Source organism: Rana temporaria, chromosome 1, assembly GCF_905171775.1.
Source record: "Rana temporaria chromosome 1, aRanTem1.1, whole genome shotgun sequence".
Lineage (NCBI taxonomy): Eukaryota > Metazoa > Chordata > Amphibia > Anura > Ranidae > Rana > Rana temporaria.
In genome coordinates, this window is record NC_053489.1 from 35,622,990 (window position 1) to 35,644,176 (window position 21,187).

The 21,187-nt window shown below is 43.7% G+C and overlaps 1 protein-coding gene across 1 annotated transcript in view; it reads left to right on the forward strand.

Annotated features, from left to right (window-relative positions):
- LOXHD1 (lipoxygenase homology PLAT domains 1) overlaps positions 1–21,187 on the forward strand; it is a 328,148-nt gene that overhangs the window by 87,075 nt on the left and 219,886 nt on the right. The window contains exons 5-6 of the mRNA XM_040336339.1: positions 15,347–15,427; positions 16,870–17,054. Of these exons, the coding sequence (XP_040192273.1) occupies positions 15,347–15,427; positions 16,870–17,054 (266 nt within the window). The remainder of the gene's footprint in view (positions 1–15,346; positions 15,428–16,869; positions 17,055–21,187) is intronic.

Below are 21,187 nucleotides of genomic sequence, written 5' to 3' on the forward strand. Positions count from 1 at the left end.
TGTGATAATAGTGCTTGAGAAACCACTTTAGCATGCTTGGAGTGCTCGACCCAACAGAGCCATCGAATTTGTTGGAACAGTGGAATAGAATTGCAGCCTAAATGAGCTGTATCCTGTATTTTATTATTATTATTATTATTATTATACAGCATTAAATAAAGTGCCAACAGTTTGAACAGTGCTTATCAACATGAGGGCAGACCAGGGCTGTCTTAATGAGAGGGCACACCTGGGCACTGCCCAGGGGCCCCATCTGCATGGGGGGCACCTGCCCTTTCCCCAAAGCAGCTGTTCCTTGAGCCCAGGCTACCCCAAAATTGGGGCAGCCCTGGGCTGCCCCTCTACATCCCAGATATCCAGAGGTGTATTTAGGTTTTGTGCTGCCCTAGGCCTGACTAAACTCATGCACCCCCTAATTTAAATACGGCCCACCCTTCCTGTCAAGGACACACCCCTTCCTATTTAAGACCCGCCCTGTCCTGTTAGTAGCTTCTTTGCAGCGCATTAGGAGCGGTGAATACACCGCTCTTAAAGCGCCCCTGCCCACTGAAATCAAAACGCCGCCCCCGCAAAGTGCCGCCCGAGGCCTAGGCCAAGATACAGCTCTGCAGATATCCCCCCAGCACTCTGATCCATCTACACCCTTGATATCCCATACCTCCTACCTACTTGATTTCTGTTTACCTGCACTGTCAATTCAATACAAGAAGCAGGGCCCTGCTCGTTGGAGCTTACAATCTAAAAGGGAGGGTCAAGTGATGCAAAGGGTAATAATTGTGGGGAATGGGCTGATGGAGAAAATAAAAGTACAGGGTGGAGGAAGGATAGGTAAACGTTTTCAGGGATCGCCTAAAAGTGGAGTTGGTCGGACGGATTGGGGTTGGGAATTCCAAAGGATGGGAGAGGCTTGGGAGAAGTCCTGTATATTTCTAATACAAGTCACTTCTCCAGACTTTTTTTTTTGTTGTTGTTGTACCGGGCTCTATCACGTCTTGTTTCTTGTATGGCAAAAAACATCTGAAATTTCATGTATTTTCAAGGTTATATGTTGATGTTGTATAAGCATGCACTGACTTTCTTTTACACAGCGCCAGAAAACAGGCTACCAGTCTGTACCTCCGATCAGGAATTAACGTATGTTGTGGTTGAAACCCTTAAGAGATGCCTACAGCAACCAATCAGATTCTAGCTTTTTTTTTTTTTTGTGCATATTAGAAAATGCTAGGAAGCATCTGATTGGTTGCTGGGGTAAACAGACAATTTTCCTGTCCTGTGTCCTTCATCAGTTGCCCAGGTGGTCTCGGACCTCTCGGCCCCCCGTCCAGCCACCTCTGCTCTCAGCTTCCAGCTGCCAGTAGAAGTGTTCTGTCATACTGGTAGTCAAATACATGAGAAATGAATGCAGATCTTTGTACTTATAATCTTGTTGTTTTTTTTGTAGGATCTGCTGCTGATCTACAGCCGCCGCCATTTCCAACTTACCGTATTTACCTGTACTTCTAGAACGCATTTTTATTTTTTATTATATTTATATCCAAGGGATAGTATATAACTTTGCAGATATAACATTTTACCTCTACCCATTCTTTTATGTGCTCTTTGGCATCTGTTATCGCAGCACTAGAGCACTGGAAATATCCCTTTGTTTACATTAGGCCTGTCTGCATCTACACTGGGGTAGATTCAGATAGAATTTACGCCGGCGTATCCATAGATACACCGCGTAAATTCAAATCTGCGCCGGCGTATCTACTTTCTGCAGACAGGGGGGCAGATTCACGTAGATCTGCGGCGGCGTAACGTATCGCATTTACGTTACGCCGCCGCAAGTTTTAGGGGCAAGTGCTTGATTCACAAAGCACTTGCCTGTAAAGTTGTGGCGGCATATCGTAAATTCCCCGGCGCAAGCCCGCCTAATTCAAATGATCCGGGTAGGGGGCATGGATCATTTAAATTAGGCGCGTTCCCGCACCGAACGTACTGCGCATGCGCCGTCCCTAAAATTTCCCGACGTGCATTGCGGTAAATGACGTCGCAAGGACGTCATTGGTTATTATTATTATTATTATTATTATTATACAGGATTTATATAGCGCCAACAGTTTGCGCAGCGATTTACATCAGGGAAGACAGTACAGTCACAATACAATCAATACAGGAGGGATCAGAGGGCCCTGCTCGTTAGAGCTTACAATCTAGAAGGGAGGGTCAAGTGGAACAAAGGGTAGTAGCTGTGGGGGATGATCAGATGGACTCAAAATGAAAATACAGTTATGTGTGGGAAGGGTAGGCTTCTCTGAAGAGAAGGGTTTTCAGGGATCCTCTAAAAGCTGATAGAGAAGGAGATAGATGGATAGATTGGGGTAAGGAGTTCCATAGGCATGGAGAGGCTCTAGAAAAGTCCTGGAGACGAGCATGGGAGCAGGTGATGAGAGAGCTAGAGAGTAGGAGGTCTTGAGAAGAACGAAGAGAACGTACAGGTTGGTATTTAGAAACTAGGTCAGTGATGTAGCTGGGGGCAGAGTTGTGGATGGCTTTGTAGGTAGTAGTTAGTAGTTTGAATTTAATTCTTTGGGTGAGTGGAAGCCAATGGAGGGATTGACAGAGAGGAGTAGCAGAGACAGAGCGGTTGGTAAGGTGGATGAGTCTGGCAGCAGCATTCATGATGGACTGAAGGGGGGATAGAGTATGCAGCGGTAAGCCAATGAGGAGGGAGTTGCAGTAATCGAGGCGAGAGATGACCAGGGAGTGAATTAAGAGTTTTGTGGTGTCATTGGTTAGAAAGGGGCGTATTTTGGAGATGTTGCGAAGGTTGAGGCGGCAAGATTTGGACATTGATTGAACGTGAGGCTTAAAGGAGAGTTCAGAGTCCAGGACTACTCCTAGGACCTTGACATGTGGGGATGGGCAGATAGTTGTACCATTAATTTTGACAGAGATTTCGACCTGAACGTAAATTACGTCCATCCGTATTCGCGACCGACTTACGCAAACTACGTAAAAATTCAAAACTCGGCGCGGGAACGACGTCCATATTTAACATTGGCTGCGCCTCCTAATAGCAGGAGCAACGTTACGACGAAAACGACTTACGCAAACGACGTAAAAAACTACCGCCGGGCGCACGTACGTTTGTGAATCGACGTAAGTAGGTAATTTGCCTACTCTACGCTGAAAACTACGGGAGCGCCACCTAGCGGCCAGCGTGAGAATGCACCCTAAGATACGACGGCGTAAGAGACTTATGCCAGTCGTATCTTAGGCAAATGTCGGCGTATCTTGCTTTCTGAATACAGAAAGTAGATATGCAGGCGCAGATTTAAATTTACGCGGCGTATCTATGGATACGCCGGCGTAAATTCTATCTGAATCTACCCCTGGGACTAAGAAAAATAACACGTCTGCTCCACATTCTGTCAGTATTAGAAGGCAAAGCATGGCCAGAAATTAGACAGAAAAATTACACTTTTTAACCCCCAACACGCCTAATGCGTACACACAATCTGGCTTTTGCCCGGCCAAATCACATCAGAATTCCGACGGAATTCCATCGGAAAAAAAATATAGAACTGATACAAGACACTATTCAATAATGGGGCTTTATTCCTCCCACTGATACAAGACACTATTCTGTCATCTGACACCAACAATGGGGCATAATTTCTCCCACTGACAACAATAATGGGGTACTATTCCTCCCACTAATAAGAGAAACTATTCTGTCATCTGACACGAAAAAATGGGGCATCATTTCGCTCACTGACACCAATAAAGGCGCACTATTCCTCCCACTGATACAAGATACCATTCTTCCATCTGACACCAACAATGGGGCATCATTTCTCTCACTGACAGCAATAATGGGGCACTATTCCTCTCTATGATACTAATGATGGGACACTATTCCTCCCCTTAATACCAAATGTGGTGATGTTTACTCCCACTGATGCAAGGGAAATTTCCACTCCCACTGTGCACATTCCGGCCCCCCTAAAGTCTGAAGAACAATAAACCGGTCCTTTCTTTAGAAAGTTTGGAGACCCCTGATATAGAGGGATCCCTAATACCCTCTTTGTTTTCGGTCTCTTGTGCTCTCTACTATACTGTATACCAGCCCTCAAAAATTCCACTCACCTTCTCGCATCTTGCGAGTGGATTTTGAGGGCTGGCAAGGAAGGGCTGCCTATGAGCGGGGGGGGCGAGCACCGCCGACAGCCTGGGTGGAATGGGGGTCCTTCTCCCAGCGATCGCGGAGGGGAAGAGAAAGAGAAAGTGCTGGCCGGATGATCAGAGCGCAGCGCAGGGAACACAACTATAACAGCTTTCATTTCACATTGCCGTGTTTCCCGCTGCTCGCTGTCAGATATAGCCCCGCCTCCTGGTCCCGGGGACTTTGATTGACAGATCACCTATTCAATCCCGGTGACGGGTGATCTGTCAATCAAAGTTACCCCGGCCAGGAGGCGGGGCTGTATATGACGTTGAGCTGCGGGAACACGGCAATTTAAATGAAAGCTGTTATCGCTGTGTTCCCTGCGCTGTGCTCTGATCATCCGGATGGCTCTCTTGTTCCTCTCCTCCCCTGCGCAGGTGGGCTGCATAGTGGGTGGACACAGGTTGCATGGTGAGCACAAAGCTGCATGGTGGGCAAACGGCTGCATTGGTGGGCACAAGGCTGCATTGGTGAACACAAGGCTGCATGGTGGGCAAAAGGCTGCATGGTGGGCATAAGGCTGCATGGTGGACACAAGGCTGCATGGTGGACACAAGGCTGCATTGGTGGACACAAGGCTGCATTGGTGGACACAAGGCTGCATTGGTGGACACAAGGCTGCATTGGTGGACACAAGGCTGCATGGTGGACACAAGGCTGCATGGTGGACACACAGCTGCATGGTGGGCAAAAGGCTGCATGGTGGGCATAAGGCTGTATGGTGGACACACAGCTGCATAGTGGAAACAAGGCTGCATTGGTGGGCTCAAGGCTGCATTGGTGGACACAAGGCTGCATTGGTGGACACAAGGCTGCATGGTGGGCATAAGGCTGCATGGTGAACACACAGCTGCATAGTGGACACAAGTCTGCATTGGTGGGCACAACAGTGCATTGGTGGGCACAGGCAGCCTGCATTGGTGGGCATGGATACAGTTGTTGTTGTTAATATTTATGTTTATAACTTGGGACCCTTCGGGGTAAGACCGCTATATTAAGATAGCTCTCAACTCAACTTAATTCTGCATAAAACATTTAAGTGTCATTTCATAAGATTTATGAGGGCGTGTTTAAGGGCGGAATTAGGGACTGGGCGGGGGAACTGGTGGCGAGTAACCCCTGAGGCCTGGCTAGTAGCTCAGGACTTGAAATTTTGAGCCCTGCTGTATACATCTAAGCTCATCCAGGAGCTGACTGCTTATAGCAGTTACCGCTCTCTAGTGATTACATGAGTGCATTGCCGCATAGACATTAAAACAAACAGGTATGTAGAGCAAATCAAACAATAACCAGCATATTCTCAGCTTTTACTGCACTTTACTCTAGGCTGTAAACTTTCCAGTTGCCATTTCATTTGTAATCACCATACTTTGTCAAGGTTATTGCCCCACTTTATATTGCAAACTGAAGCTAAAATTGCCATAACTGCTGTTTCCTTAATATGGATAAAAAATTGTTCCTTCTGAGCTCAGTCAGGTGGCGGCCTGAGGCCCCTTCTCAGCAGTAATACTCTATTCTGGGGGTACGATACTTCTCCCCTGTCTGGTTACTTTTCATCATGTACCAACTCTTAATATTAATGGAATGTGGAGAAAATGTCTTGATTGCTGTGCTTAGTCCTTGTCTGCAGCCAGAGGCGGCTTTTTAATTAGTCAAATTAGGCAGTCGCCTAAGGCCTCGCACACACAGGGGCCTCGCGGCCGCCTAACTTACCCAATGCCCATGTTTTGAGGGACAGGGGACCTTAACGCCGCTGTGCTCAGGCAGCGTTAAGAGCCCTGACTCAGGAGCGGGGCCGCCAGCGTCCCTAACAACCAGTGAATATCAGTGACACCACCCCTTGTGACATCAATAACCCAGCATGCCCTTAGTCAATGACGTCACAAGGGGGCGGGTTCACAAGTTGATATCTCTGAGTGGCCCCCGCCCCTTAGTTAATAAAGGGCAGGATCTGGGGGCCACCTTGTTAAAGGGGGCTTCCAGTTTCCGATAGGCCCCCCGCCCGCAGACCCCCACAACCACCTGCCAGGGTTGTAGGGAAGAGGCTCTTGTCCTTGAATTATTTTTCCCATCATGGGTGTGAGTGGGGCACCATGTCAAGTTTTGCCTAAAGCCTCACAAAGCCTAGAGCCGCCTCTGTCTGCAGCTACAGAGCAGATGTAGACAGGCATAATGTAAACAAAGTAATACAGTATTTTCAGCTCCCCGGTTCTGTGATGACCAATGTTGAAGCACAAGGAAGGTGAGGGTAAAGGTAAGAGATTTTATATATAAAACCGTTTGCTATCTCTTTATGTATTACAATCATAGGCTCAGTTCACAAAGTTAAAGTGGTTGTAAACCCTTCCATACATATACCCAGTGAAGTGACTGGCCTCAGGTCATAGATGAAAAAAAAAGATCCTGATCCCTTGCCCAAGTGTTCTGACTTGAGCCTTATGTGTTTTAATAGTCCAGTTATCCCATAACAAAAGGAATGATGGGTGTTGTGGTTCAGCAGCAGTTTTACTGAAATAAATTATGATTTATTATAATTTATTAAAAAGAGATTCTGTAAGAGCAAGAGTGCGCATTTCATGTATTTGAAGGGTTTTGACAAAATAGGATGGGGAAAAAAATATGAATTTCCCCTCAGCAATTTTGCTATAACATCTCAGTTAAAGAAAGGTTGAGTCTAGCTAAACACATCTCATAGCTCTCCAGTACTAACCCGAACCCTAACTTTTTAACCTTTAACCCTACAACCCCTGACCTTTCTAACTCTAACCCTTCTAACTCTGACCCTCTAACCCCCAACACTCTTATCTCTAACCCTAGCTCTCCAACTCTAACCTTCTACCCCTAACCCCAACCCACCTAACCCTAGCAGTTCTAACTCTAACAATTTAAACCCTAACCTTCTAACCACCAACCCTTCTAACTCTTTACTCTAACTCTTTAATCCTAACCCTCTAACCCCTAATGCTCTTACTTTAACCCTAACCTTTTTAAATCAAATCCAAACCCTTCTAACCCTAACCCACTAACTCTTACCCTTCTAACCCTAACCCACTATTTATAACCCTTTTAACCCTCAACACTTATCTCTAACCCTAGCTCTCCAACTCTAACCTTCTAACCCTAACCCCCAACCCACCTAACCCTAGCCGTTCTAACTCTAACCATTTAAACCCTAACCTTCTAACCACCAACCCTTCTAACTCTTTACTCTTTAATCCTAATCCTCTAACCCCTAATGCTCTTACTCTAACCCTAACCTTTTTAAATCAAATCCTAACCCTTCTAACCCTAACCCACTAAGGCCTTGTACACACGATAAGTTAACCAGAGGACAATGGTCTGAAGGACCGTTTTCATCAGTCAAAACCGATCGTGTGTGGGCCCCATAGGTTATTTAACCATAGGTTAAAAAAAAGACCACTGGCTTTAAAATTAACCTATGGATTGGTAGCCGATAGCTCAAAACCGATCGTTAATAGGCACAACCATCGGTTAAAAACCAGCGCATGCTCAGAATCAAGTCGACGCATGCTTGGAAGCATTGAACTTTGTTTTTTTCAGCACGTCGTTGTGTTTTACGTCACCACGTTCTGACACGATCAGTTATTTAACCTATGGTGTGTACGCGTGATGGACCATCAGTCAGCTTCATCGGTTAACCTATGACAACGGTCCTTCAGACCGTTGTCCTCTGGTTAACCTATCGTGTGTACGAGGCTTGACAGTAACTATATCCCTAACCCTTCTAACTCTAACCCTTCTAACTCTGACACTCTAACCCCCAACACTCTTATCTCTAACCCTAGCTCTCCAACTCTAACCTTCTAACCCTAACCCCCAACCCACCTAACCCTAGCCGTTCTAACTCTAACCATTTAAACTTTAACCTTCTAACCACCAACCCTTCTAACTCTTTACTCTAACTCTTTAATCCTAACCCTCTAACCCTAACCATTTTAAATCAAATCCTAACCCTTCTAACCCTAACCCACTAACTCTAACCCTTCTAACCCTAACCCACTATCTCTAACCCTTTTAACCCTCAACACTTATTTCTAACCCTAACCCTCTAACCCCCAACCCACCTAACCCTAGCCCTTCTAACTCTAACCATTCAAACCCTAAGCTTCTAACCACCAACCCTTATAACTCTTTACTCTAACCCCTTAACCCTAACCCTCTAATCCCTATTGCTCTTACTCTAACCCTAACCTTTTTAAATATGATCCTAACCCTTCTAACCCTAACCCACTAACTCTAACCCTAACCCTTCTAACCCTAACCCATTTAACCCTCAACACTCTTCTGTCAAACCCTAGCCCTCCAACTCTAACCCTTCTATCAGCTATGATTAAACACTAAATACAGTGTGAAACGCGTCAGCTCTGCTGGTATGCTGTGACATGTAGTGCTGTTTTTCTATCTTGGATTTTTACAATATAGGCACTTTTGTTCGGAGTGCGGCTGTCCAAAAGAATCCTTTCTTTTGTTTTGCAACCTTATATCCCTAACCCTCTAACCCCCAGCCCAACTAGCCCTAGTCCTTCTAACGCTAACCATTCAAACCCTAACCTTCTAACCACCAACCCTTCTAACTCTTGAACTCTAAACCTTTAACTCTAACCTTTAATGCTCCTACTATAACCCTAACCTTTCTAAATCGAATCCTCGCCCTTTTAACCCTAGCCCACTAACTCTAACCCTAACCCAATAACTCTAACCCTAACCTTCTAACCCCTAATGCTCTTACTCTAACCCTAACCTTTTTAAATCTGATCCTAACCCTTCTAACCCTAACCCACTAACTCTAACCCTTCTAACCCTAACCCTTTTAACCCTTAACACTCTTATCTCTAACCCTAGCCCTCAATCTCTAACCCTTCTATCCCTAACCCTCTAACTCCCAACCCACCTAATCTTAGCCCTTCTAACTCAAACCATTCAAACCCTAACCTTCTAACCATCAACCCCTCTAACTCTTTTCTCTAATCCTTTAACTCTAACCTTTTAACCTCTAATGCTCTTTCTCTAACCCTAACCTTTTTAAATCTAATCCTAACCCTTCTAACCCTAACCCATTAACTCTAACCCTAACCCACTAACTTTAACCCTAACCCTTCTAATACTAACCCACTAACTCTAAGGCCTCGTACACACGATAGGTTAACCAGAGGACAACGGTCTGAAGGACCGTTGTTCTAGGTTAACCTATGAAGCTGACTGATGGTCCGTCCTGCGTACACACCATCAGTTAAAAAAACTATCGTGTCAGAACGCGGTGACGTAAAACACAACGACGTGCTGAAAAATGCTTCCAAGCATGCGTCGACTTGATTCTGAGCATGCCTGGATTTTTAACCGATGGTTGTGCGTACTAACGATCGGTTTTGATCGGTTAGGAATCCATCAGTTACATTTTAAAGCAAGTTGACATTTTTTTATCCGAAGGTTAAATAACCTGTGGGGCCTACACACGATCGGTTTGGACCGATGAAAACGGTCCTTCAGACCGTTCTCCTCTGGTTAACCTATCGTGTGTACGAGGCCTAACCCTTCTAACCCTAACCCACTAACTGTAACCTTTTTGATCCTCAACACTCTTATCTCCAACCCTAGCCCCCCAACTCTAACCCTCTAACCCCCAACCCACCTAACTCTTCTAACTCTAACTATTCAAACCCCAACCTTCTAACCCCCAACCCTTTAACTCTAACCCCTAATGCTCTTACCGTAAAATTTCTAACGCTAATCCTAACCCTCTACCCCGCAACCCTTCCAAATCTAACCCTTCTAACCCCCAAGTCTAACACTAACCCCCTAACCATAAAAGTAATCTTCTTAATGGACTTCAGATAACATAAAAAAACTTTACAAAGTGTTTTTAAAACTTAAACTTAACTTAAAAATTAAAACTTGCTAGATCCATTGTAAGACATGTTTTTTTTCACATTATTGCAACACATGGTACTATGTGAATTATATTGCAGTGTAATTCTAAATATAAGGTGCCGCAATGCACAACCAGAACGGTGACACCATCCTCGCAAATTTACACACTGTCTCAGTCCTTCTTGTAACTCTTGCCTATATAGCTCTAGCTCCCGGTGCCTGAAACATGCAAGACTGCTAATACTGTGCAGTGGAATAGGGTCCACCTGAGGCAGGAGAGGCTTCCCCTCTTGAGTACTGTGGTATTAGGGGTGCAGCCATGGCAGAAGCCTCTCCTGTCTCTTCATTACCCCAACAATCTCCTGCCAACTGCCCTGCAGAATATTCTTCTTTTCCTTTTTTTAAATTGATTAAGCAGTTGGTATTATCACCCTGGTGTGATATTTTGGACATTTATAAGCCTAAACGATTAAAAAGGAGACAGAATCGAAAATTAAATTCTGATAGATATGATAATGTATTTATAGCAAAATTGCTGAAGAATTTTTTTATTTTTTATCTTATTTTTGAATTGAGATAATTTATTTACTGTAAAATAATATAAAATATTATATGGGTAATGTGGGTATTTTTTAACAGCTCTCCCGCTGTAAGATTAAAGGCCATCCCCACCCAAACCTGACATTTTGGTTTTGCATTGTTTCCAGCCTCTGTATATATTTATGCATATTTATATACGGTATCTATATATATATATATATATATATATATATATATATATATATATATATATATTTATATTTATTTATTTATTTATTTATATATATATATATAGCTATAGATAAGATATAGAAATATCTATGTATATAGAGATATATATCAATATATATATATATATATATATATATATATATATATATATATATATAGATAGATATATATAGATATATATAGATATAGCTATATTTTTATATATATATATATATATATATATATATAGAGATATCTATCTCTCTCTCTCTCTCTCTCTCTATATATATATATATATATATATATATATATATATATATATATATATATATATATATATATATATATATATATATATATATATATATTATATTATATTTATTTTTTTTCTTTTAAACCTATACACATAGATGCACGCACAGTTGTTCTTATTTCATTATTTCATTTACTGAATTCTTAGTGGGCTAGCGATACTAAAATTAGATCACATTGCCACCTTGTGGAAGAAATACAAAATAGACTCTTGGTTTCAAAGGGCTATACTAATTTACCATGGAGGCTGCCATTGTTGACCTTCCCTCCTAAAAATACTTGTTGTCTTGCTGTCATGCTAATCCAATGGCTTCAGTACTTTTACTGTCACTAACCCAGAAAAAAATTGGCAAATTGGCTCTGATGTCATTAGGATTTTCTTAAAGGGCGTGTAAAGGTACAATTTATTTTCTCCTAAATCGCTTCCTTTACCTTGGTGCAGTTCTCCTTCATTTACCTCATCCTTCCATTTTGCTTTTAAATGTCCTAATTTCTTCTGAGAAATCCTCACTTCCTGTTTTTCTGTCTGTAACTCCACACAGTAATGCAAGGCTTTCTCCCTGGTGTGGAGTGTCGTGCTCGCCCCCTCCCTTGGACTACGGGAGAGTCAGGACGCTCTCTACGTTGCAGATAGAGAAAGGAGCTGTGTGTTAGTGGGTGTCCTGACTCTCCTGTAGTCCAAGGGAGGGGGCGAGCACGGCACTCCACACCAGGGAGAAAGCCTCGCATTACTGTGTGGAGTTACAGACAGAAGAACAGGAAGTGAGGATTTCTCAGAAGAAATAAGGACATTTATGTTTCAATGTTTTTATTGAGATTTTATATACAGTACATACAAATACAACAATAATATCTAATATTGCAATACAATAGATATTCAGTTATATATTAAAGAAAAAGTTATGCTTTCGAGTTTTCTCAATTGCATCATTAACCACTTAACCCCCGGACCATATTGCTGGTCAAAGACCAGAGCACTTTTTGTGATTCGGAACTGCGTCGCTTTAACTGACAATTGCGTGGTCGTGCGACGTGGCTCCCAAGCAAAATTGGCGTCCTTTTTTTCCCGCAATTAGAGCTTTCTTTTGGTGGTATTTGATCACCTCTGCGGTTTTTAGTTTTTGCGCTATAAACAAAAACAGTTTTGAAAAAAATGAATATTTTTTACTTTTTGCTGTAATAAATACCCTCCAAAAATATATATAAAAAAAAATGTTTTCCTCAGTTTAGGCCGATACGTATTCTTCTACCCATTTTTCGTAAAAAAAAAATCGCAATAAACGTTCATTGATTGGTTTGCGCAAAAGTTATAGCGTTTACAAAATAGGGGGTAGTTTTATGGTATTTTTATTAATATTTTTTTTTTTTACTAGAAATGGCGGCGATCAGCGATTTTTCGGTACTGTGACATTATGGCGGACACTTCTGACACATTTTTGGGACCATTGGCATTTTTATAGCAATCAGTGCTATAAAAATGCATTGGATTACTATAAAAATGCCACTGGCAGGGAAGGGGTTAACACTAGGGGGTGGGGAAGGGGTTAAGTATGTTCCCTGGGTGTGTTTTAACTGTAGGGGGGGGGTGGCCTCACTAGGGGAAATGACTGATCGCTGTTCATACATTGTATGAACAGACAGTCAGGACTTTCTTCCCTGACAGGACCGGGAGCTGTGTGTTTACACATACAGCTCCCGGTCCTCGCTCTGTAACGAGCAATTGCAGGTGCCTGGCGGCGATCGCACGGGAGTCAGGGATGAGCGGGGGGCGCGCGCGCCCCTAGTGGCCGCTTAGAGAGCCGACATTATAGTACGAGCTCTCGCGCAGGGGAGCCGACCTGCTGCCGTAGAACTGCGGCGGCTGGTCGGCAAGTAGTTAAATCGTTTGTAGTCATATTCAAATCCAACTTAGAATCTAAGCACTGAATCTCTATATGGTCTTAAGGACCATTCTAGTTATAACAGATTTAAATTAGAAAGGAAAAAAGGAAAATAGAGATAGTATAGGGAAAAGAGAGAGAGGGGAAAAAAAAAGAAAAAAAAACTTACAGACAGAAGAACAGGAAGTGAGGATTTCTCAGAAGAAATAAGGACATTTAACAGCAAAATGGAAGGATGAGGTAAGTGAAGGAGGACTGCACTGAGGTAAAAAAATTTTACCTTTACAGCCCCTTTAACATGCTTATTTGTTGAGGGATAGTATCTAAAGGCCGATACACACGATAGGATTTTCCGATGGGAATTGTGTGACGGCAAGGTTTTGTCGGAAAATCCGACCATTTGTATGCTTCATCGGACAATTGTCATATTTTCCAATACTTCATCAGTGCACAGGTTTCCTTCAAATGAAAACCAATATTGGTCTCTATGACCCCTTGTGTCAGGTAGGTGGTAGTGATGTCCAGGCCATATGTATGTAAAAAATTGCCCACCAAGGAAGAGCCCGTTTCCTGCTGACGCTTCACAGCTCTAGAACCTAAATATGCCTTGTCCGCATGAATGTTCTAGGCATTTTATAGATACAACCTCCAGTGCAGGGATGGCCCGGAGTACACAGCTCGCTAGGTATGCTTGTAAAGATAGACCAGCATCCAATAAATAAAAAATGCAAAGCCGCTTTAAGAAATACCCACAGTGCTTCTATATAATGCCATTTCTGTATACTGGTGAACTGGAAGAAGGTTGGCATCACTTTAGGCAAATATTAGCAGTCACTGTCCTAGTCGCTGATTGGTTATTAGAAAGATTCTCATCTTTTTCTTTTCACCAGTTTTCAAAAATGTTCTTCTGCAGGCTTATTTTGTGAAAAAAAAGAGTGATATGCAAAGTGCGGTCATTTGTTGCAACCAATCAAAGTTTTTCCTCCATTATACTGACTTCCATAAACGAAAGCCCGATTGGTTGCCGTGGCTTATTTTGTATATTGCTGTTGCTCTTTGTACCGCCTTTTTAAAGGGTCACTCCACCCGATACCGATATTGAATTCATTGCTGGGTACCAAAGCTCAATCCGTCTAAGAGCAACATACCTATTAAAGAAGGCATTGAGGGGAGCTGCGGTGGCTCAACGCGATTGGCACTGCGCTGACAAGCCATTCACCTCTGCAGCTAGGGGTTCGGATCCCGGTCTCAGCTACATGTGAAATGAGTTTGGTGGTCTCAGCCCAGCTCCCGGTGGGTGTGCTATGCGAGGTAAGCCTGCGCTTAGTACGCCCACCCCCCTCCCACAAAAACCACCACACTTACAAGCACTCGAAATTGGGTTAACATGCACGCACTTTGACCACGCGGTCTCTCAAAAGAGAGGCGAAGGACTAACGGGGCTGGTTGAGCGGGCTAGATTCTCTCACTCCCTTATAGGGAGTCCCTCTGCCCACGTTGGGCTTCAAAGCGGAGCAGGTAGGGTGGGCTGTGTGGGAGGACCCCCTCACACACCCGCCATTGCCACCCGGGGCATGGAGTAAGGTGGCAGATTGCCTCTGGGGGAGGCCTGCCTACTCCCAACTCCTGCAGTCCGGCTCCTCTCTCGAGTACACGCACAAAATACACTTAAAAAAATAAAAAATAAAAATAAAGAAGGCATTGATGGAAGGATGCCATTGATTGAGTCTAGTTCTGGAGCAGCAACTTTGCAGATCTGCAACTCTCAAAAGCTTCTGAGAGTTAATCATCCACTGGCTTCTTATATTCTACAGAATATCCATCTCCGATTGGTTGGGTAATGGTTAGAAAGTCGGCAGAGTTGCGAACTCGCCGGCTATAAGGTATAGGACGACAGTGGGTGAGCCCAGTTATAAAATATCAGTTTTGGGAGGACTGAGCCGGTAAATAAGCTTGCGCGTCGTTAAAGAGATTCCACCTGTAGTCTGAGAGGATTTTGTAATGTCTGGAATCCTCAGCTGTTTTTGTTTTTTAAGGTTTTTCGATGACGAGAAACACATTTGGAAGCAATGTATTATCTCCTCGCCGTGCCCTCCATATTGTTTAATCATTGCATTTCTTCCAAAGATGGTTGCCCAGTTTTTTCTCCACCTTCCTGGCATGAGAGTGACCTATGGACTTATCACTAACCAAAGTGCTTTCTTTTTTGGGGTTTAGTTATTTGTGTTGTAAGTGTTTTGTGTTGCTGTTGAGGTTTATTGCCAACACTTTGCCCTAACTTTTTGACCTATGTATGTTTTAGGAGTAGAACGGCATTCGAGAGGACAAAAACCGACGTGTTTCGGGTTAAAACCAATAATGTTGGGCCCCTCAAGAAGATAAGGTAGGAATCCGCTCTTAGAGTGCCTGTGTCAAACCACAGTGGACTTAGCCAATATTTTAGAGAAGTACTGTACATCCTATTAACAGCCCCTCCAAAATAACCCTCCTACCTGGTTATAGGTGGTGGAATCATTGGTGGAGCCCCCAAAGAAGCAGGATGATGATATCATCTGTATTATTGGGCTGTCATATATTGGTCTGACTTAGATTAAGTGAGTTCGGGAGAGCAGGTTCTTGACGGACCTTGACCCGTCGGCAGGCCCGGATTTACTCCCTTTGCCGCCCCAAGGCCGGGTCCTTCAATGCTGCCCCCGCCCCAAAAAAACGTAAAGTCCCCCAACCCGTGCCCATCATTGCCGCCTCACCGTGCCCATCATTGCCGCCTCACCATCATTGCAGCCTTACTGTGCCCTCATTGCAGCCTCGCCATTACACTGCTGCCTTACTGTGCCTTCATTGCAGCCTCCCTCAATATCATTGCTGCCTCCCTCACTATCATTGCTGCCTTACTGTGCCCTCATTGGAGCCTCCCTCACCATCATTGCTGCCTTACTGTGCCCACATTGGAGTCCCCCTCACCATCATTACAGCCTCCCTCACCATCATTACAACCTCCCTCACCATCATTACAGCCCCCCTCACCATCATTACAGCCTTACTGTGCCAAACAATGTACCGTAGCCTCACCAGTCAGTGTGTGCATTACGCACATCGGGCATCTCCTGCTCCTGCTGTGTCACAGAGCTCACTGTGAAAAGTTTGGGCGCGCTGTGATAAAAGTCCCACCCTCCTCCTAGACCAGCTTGTGTGATAGACAGAACACTGCCTATATCACACAAGCTGGACTAGGAGGAGGGCGGGACTTTTATCACAGCACGCCCAAACTTTTCACAGTGAGCTCCGTGACACAGCAGTCTCCCGCTGTGTGTTACAACCGGCGCCTCCCCTGCACCCACTGCCACCCTGAGGCCTGGCCTTGGTGGATTTGTGAGGAATCCGGCCCTGCCCGTCGGGAATCCCAACCGTGTGTACAGGGAATTAGAGTGCTTAGGCACTCCTATGTCTATGGGAGGCTGTCTTTATCTGCGTGAGGCTGTAGATATGGAAGTGCATTTTTTTCGCAAGTCAGTGTGAATTCAGTGTACTGCCTCTGACTGTCAAGTCTCAGGAGATTTGGAGTGGGGTTTGGTGAAGTTACTAGTGCGATGTTAGTCTCACTTTAGGTGGGAGAATTTTTAAAGAAATATATACTGCACACCTAAAAAAGGGACAGCTGTGAGGAAGACAGGAAAGAGGAATTTGTTATAAAACTGGGAAGATGGGAGCTATGCTATCTATTTGCATTATATAAATATATTCTTTGTTAGTATTGTAGCCAACAAAATGGAATAGAAAAAAAATGACTTGCAAAAGGTACCTGAGTCCCGCCATTTTTTTTTCTAGGATTGAGCATGATAACACAGGCCTGAATGCCGGCTGGTACCTGGACCGTGCGATAGTTACAGACATGAACAGACCTCATCTGAGATTCTATTTCCCCTGTAATAACTGGCTAAGTAAGGAGGATGGAGATGGCCTGTATGTCAGAGACCTTCTGGGGAGCCTCAATCCTATGGATGTGCCTAAGGGTAAGTCACGTGACCATCTAGCTCTCTTGTGTCTAGACTACCAATGGTGTTCCAGATATAGGGGAACTACAATTTCTTGAAAACTATATCTGAAGCCCTTATGGACCAGACCTTTCGTGTTTAGACTACCAACAGCATTCCAGATATTGAGGAACTACAATTTCTTGCAAACTATATCTGAAAACCTTATGGATGAGATCTTTCGTGTTTAGCCTACCAATGACGTTCCAGATATTGGGGAACTACAATCTCTTGAAAACTATATCTGAAGCCCTTATGGGCCAGATCTTTTGTGTATAGACCAACAGCGTTCCAGACATTGGGGAACTACAATTTCTTGAAAATTATATCTGTAGCCCTTTGAACCAGATCTTTCGTGTTTAGACTACCAACGGCGTTCCAGATATTAGGGAAGTACACTTTCTTGAAAACTATAGCTAAAGCCTTTATGGACCAGATCTTTTGTGTATAGACTACCAATGACATTTTTCCGTAGCCCTTTGAATCAGATCTTTTGTGTTTAGACTATCAACTGCGTTCCAGATATTGGGGAACTACAATTTCTTGAAAACTATATCCGTAACCCTTTAAACCAGATCTTTCATGTTTAGACTACCAACGGCATTCCAGATATTGGGGAACTACAATTTCTTGAAAAATATATCTGTAGCTCTTTGAACCAGATCTTTCGTGTTTAGACTACCAACGGTGTTCCAGATATCGGGGAACTACAATTTCTTAAAAACTATATCTGAAGCCCTTATGGACCAGATCTTTTGTGTTAAGACTACCAACAGCGTTCCAGACATTGGGGAACTACAATTTCTTGAAAACGATATCTGTAGCCCTTTGAACCAGATCTTTTGTGTTTAGGCTACCAACGGCGTTCCAGATATTAGGGAAGTACACTTTCTTGAAAACTATATCTAAAGCCTTTATGGACCAGATCTTTTGTGTATAGACTACCAATGACATTCCAAATATTGGGGAACTATAATTTCCTAAAACCTTTTTCCGTAGCCCTTTGAATCAGATCTTTTGTGTTTAGACTATCAACTGCGTTCCAGATATTGGGGAACTACAATCTCTTTAATACTATATCTGAAGCCCTTATGGATGAGATTTTTCATGTTGAGACTACCAACGGCATTCCAGATATTAGGGAACTACAATTTCTTGAAAAATATATCTGTAGCTTTTTGAACCAGATCTTTCGTGTTTAGACTACCAATGGCGTTCCAGATATTGGGGAACTACAATTTCTTGAAAGCTATATCTGAAGCCCTTATGGATAAGATTTTTTATGTTTAGACTACCAACGGCGTTCAAGATATTAGGGAACTACAATCTCTTTAATACTATATCTGAAGCCCTTATGGATGAGATTTTTAATGCTTAGACTACCAACAACGTTCCAAATATTGGGGAACTACAATTTCTTGAAAAATATATCTGTAGCTCTTATGAAACAGATCTTTCATGTTTTGATTACCGATAGCGTTCCAGATGTTGGGGAACTACGATTATTTGAAAACTATGGGCTAGATTCAGATAGCCCGCCGTAAGTTTGTGCAGGCGTAGCGTATCGCCGTAACTTAGTGAGGCTGGGGCTGGATTCACAAAAAACCTGCGCCCTACGTTACGGCGGCGTAGCTTACATCTGCCGGCGTAAGCGCGCCGAATTCAAATTCTGAAGAGGTGGGCGTGTTTTATGTAAATAAAACATGACCCCACGTAAATGACGTCTCTAACGAACGGCGCATGTGCCGTCTGTGAACGTATTCCAGTGCGTATGCTCCTAATCACGTCACAAATAGTCAATGCTTTCGACGTTAACGTAATTTACGCAAAGCCCTATTCGCGAACGACGTACGCAAACAACGTAAACGGCGCAAAAATCGACGTTGTCCCGACATCCATACTTAACATTGGTTGCTCCTCATATAGCAGGAGTAACCTTATGCCGGAAAAAGCCTTACGCAAACGTCGTAAAAAAATCCGCCGGGCACACGTACGTTTTTGAATCGGCGTATCCAGCTCATTTGCATATTCTACGCTGAAATCGACGGAAGCGCCACCTAGCGGCCAGCGTAAATATGCACCCTAAGATACGACGGCGTAGGAGACTTACGTCGGTCGTATCTTAGCCTAATTTAAGCGTATCTGGTTTCCAGAATACGCTTAAATTTTACGACGGCGTCGATTCAGAGTTACGACGGCGTATCTACTGATACGCCGGCGTAACTCTCTATGAATCTAGCCCTATATCTGTAGCCCTTATGAACCAGAACATTTCGTGTTTTGACTACCAACAACGTTCCAAATATTGGGGAACTGCAATTTCTTAAAAACTATATCTGAAGCCCTTACAGGCCAGAACAACTTTTACATGTTTACTATGAATCTGTTTATTCGTTGATAGCTTTGCCATTGCCTTAGGATGAACTTCACTTGTGTTCTTAAAAAATTAAATGGTGTAACTGCTGGCTCTTAAAAAAAACAGGTACTTACCTGCCCATGGAGTCCAGCGCTGTGTTTTCTGGAGATGATTCTTTGCTGGGGCTTTGGATTCCCTGCTCTGTCATCTTATGCCGCGTACACAGGATCGGAATTTCCTATGGAAAAAGTCAGACGGAATTTTTTCATCGGATATTCCGATCGCGTGTGTGTGCCCCATCTGAGTTTTTCCTTCGTCACCGCGTTCTTGACGGTAGGAATTTGTGTGACAGTGTGTATGCAAGACAGCTTGAACGTAATTCCATTGGAAAAATCAGTCGGAGTTTATCCCGACGGAAAATCCGATCGTGTGTACGCGGCATTAGATGTGACTGATGTCTCACTGCTCCGGATCATGAGACTGATCCTACAGCCTGCTGGGACTTTGACGTGGCCAGGAGGCTGCTGGTATTGGAAGGGAGGGCCCAGATGACATCATCCTTGCCTAGCCAAGGATTGAGGAAGCGGGAGCGAGTACCTATCAAATAAAGGTACCCACTTCCTAAAATAAAAAGTTGAAAAGGAATTAGGCTGAATTCACACTGATTTGCGATAAAATGCTAGGAAAATTAATGTACTTTTCTATCCATTTTAAGCATGATTTAAGATGCGTTTATCTGCGTTTTAAGGCACTTGTGAAATTGAGGGCGACGCGCAAACACATTAAAAAAATTGAGTTGACCTGTGTTGTGTTGCATTAAAATGCAACAGCTATGCATTTTAACGCACTGCAGATCAATACAGCATTGTAGTGTGAACAGGACACATAAAAAGCACGTTTTTTTTATGTGTGTGATACATTTGCCTATATGTCTCAGTTTACTGCTCCCTGCTAGCCAGGTTATTGATGTGCTAATGTCCCCTCACTATTTCTAAAGGTTAATTGATCTATTGTGTTGTGTGAAGGAGAGCTGGGTTTAAGTGGCTTGTGTTAATTATTCTGATTGCTTCATTGTGGTAATTATCTCTCTATATGCGGGGTCGAGCGGTCTGGTTGATGTATTCAGTACAGCTAGTGCTCAGCGTCATTGATGTCATTGTCTAAAGAAAATGTGTTTCAGCATCGGCCCCGTCGTGTCTACCTACTCATCTGTATGGAAGCCCCAGTGTGAGGGGGGCGGAGATTTGTCATTGTAACAGTTTTGGAAATGACATATAAGCTGTGTGTTATAACATTAAAGTCTGTGTTGTTCAAGCAGTAAGCTGGTCTCATGTGTGGCTTTCTGGGCGATTCCAGGGATATCCCTCCTCGTGGGATATTGGGGTGATTTTCGTTATGGGAAGAAGGGAACGTTGACGGGGATATCATACCGATACCGTCACAATTGGTTGGTAGCAGTGGGATTTTTCCCTTCTATTCCCCTTCACACCCGGATTCCAAGCAGACACTGGAAGAACTACTGGAAGTTCGTGGAAGGATTGCTAGCAACAAAACCAAGCGGGTCATCATAGCAGAATCAATGGAGCTAGACCAGGAGGACGGGATTGCAGCAACGCCAGCAGTACAAGAGATGGAGACACCAGTGATTCAGGAGGAGGAATCGCCAGCCAACAAGCTAATGAGAGAGAAGCTAGCTTGGTTCGGCCCGAACCCAACGCCAGATGTGGTACTGAAAGTGATGGACCTGTTAGCGAAG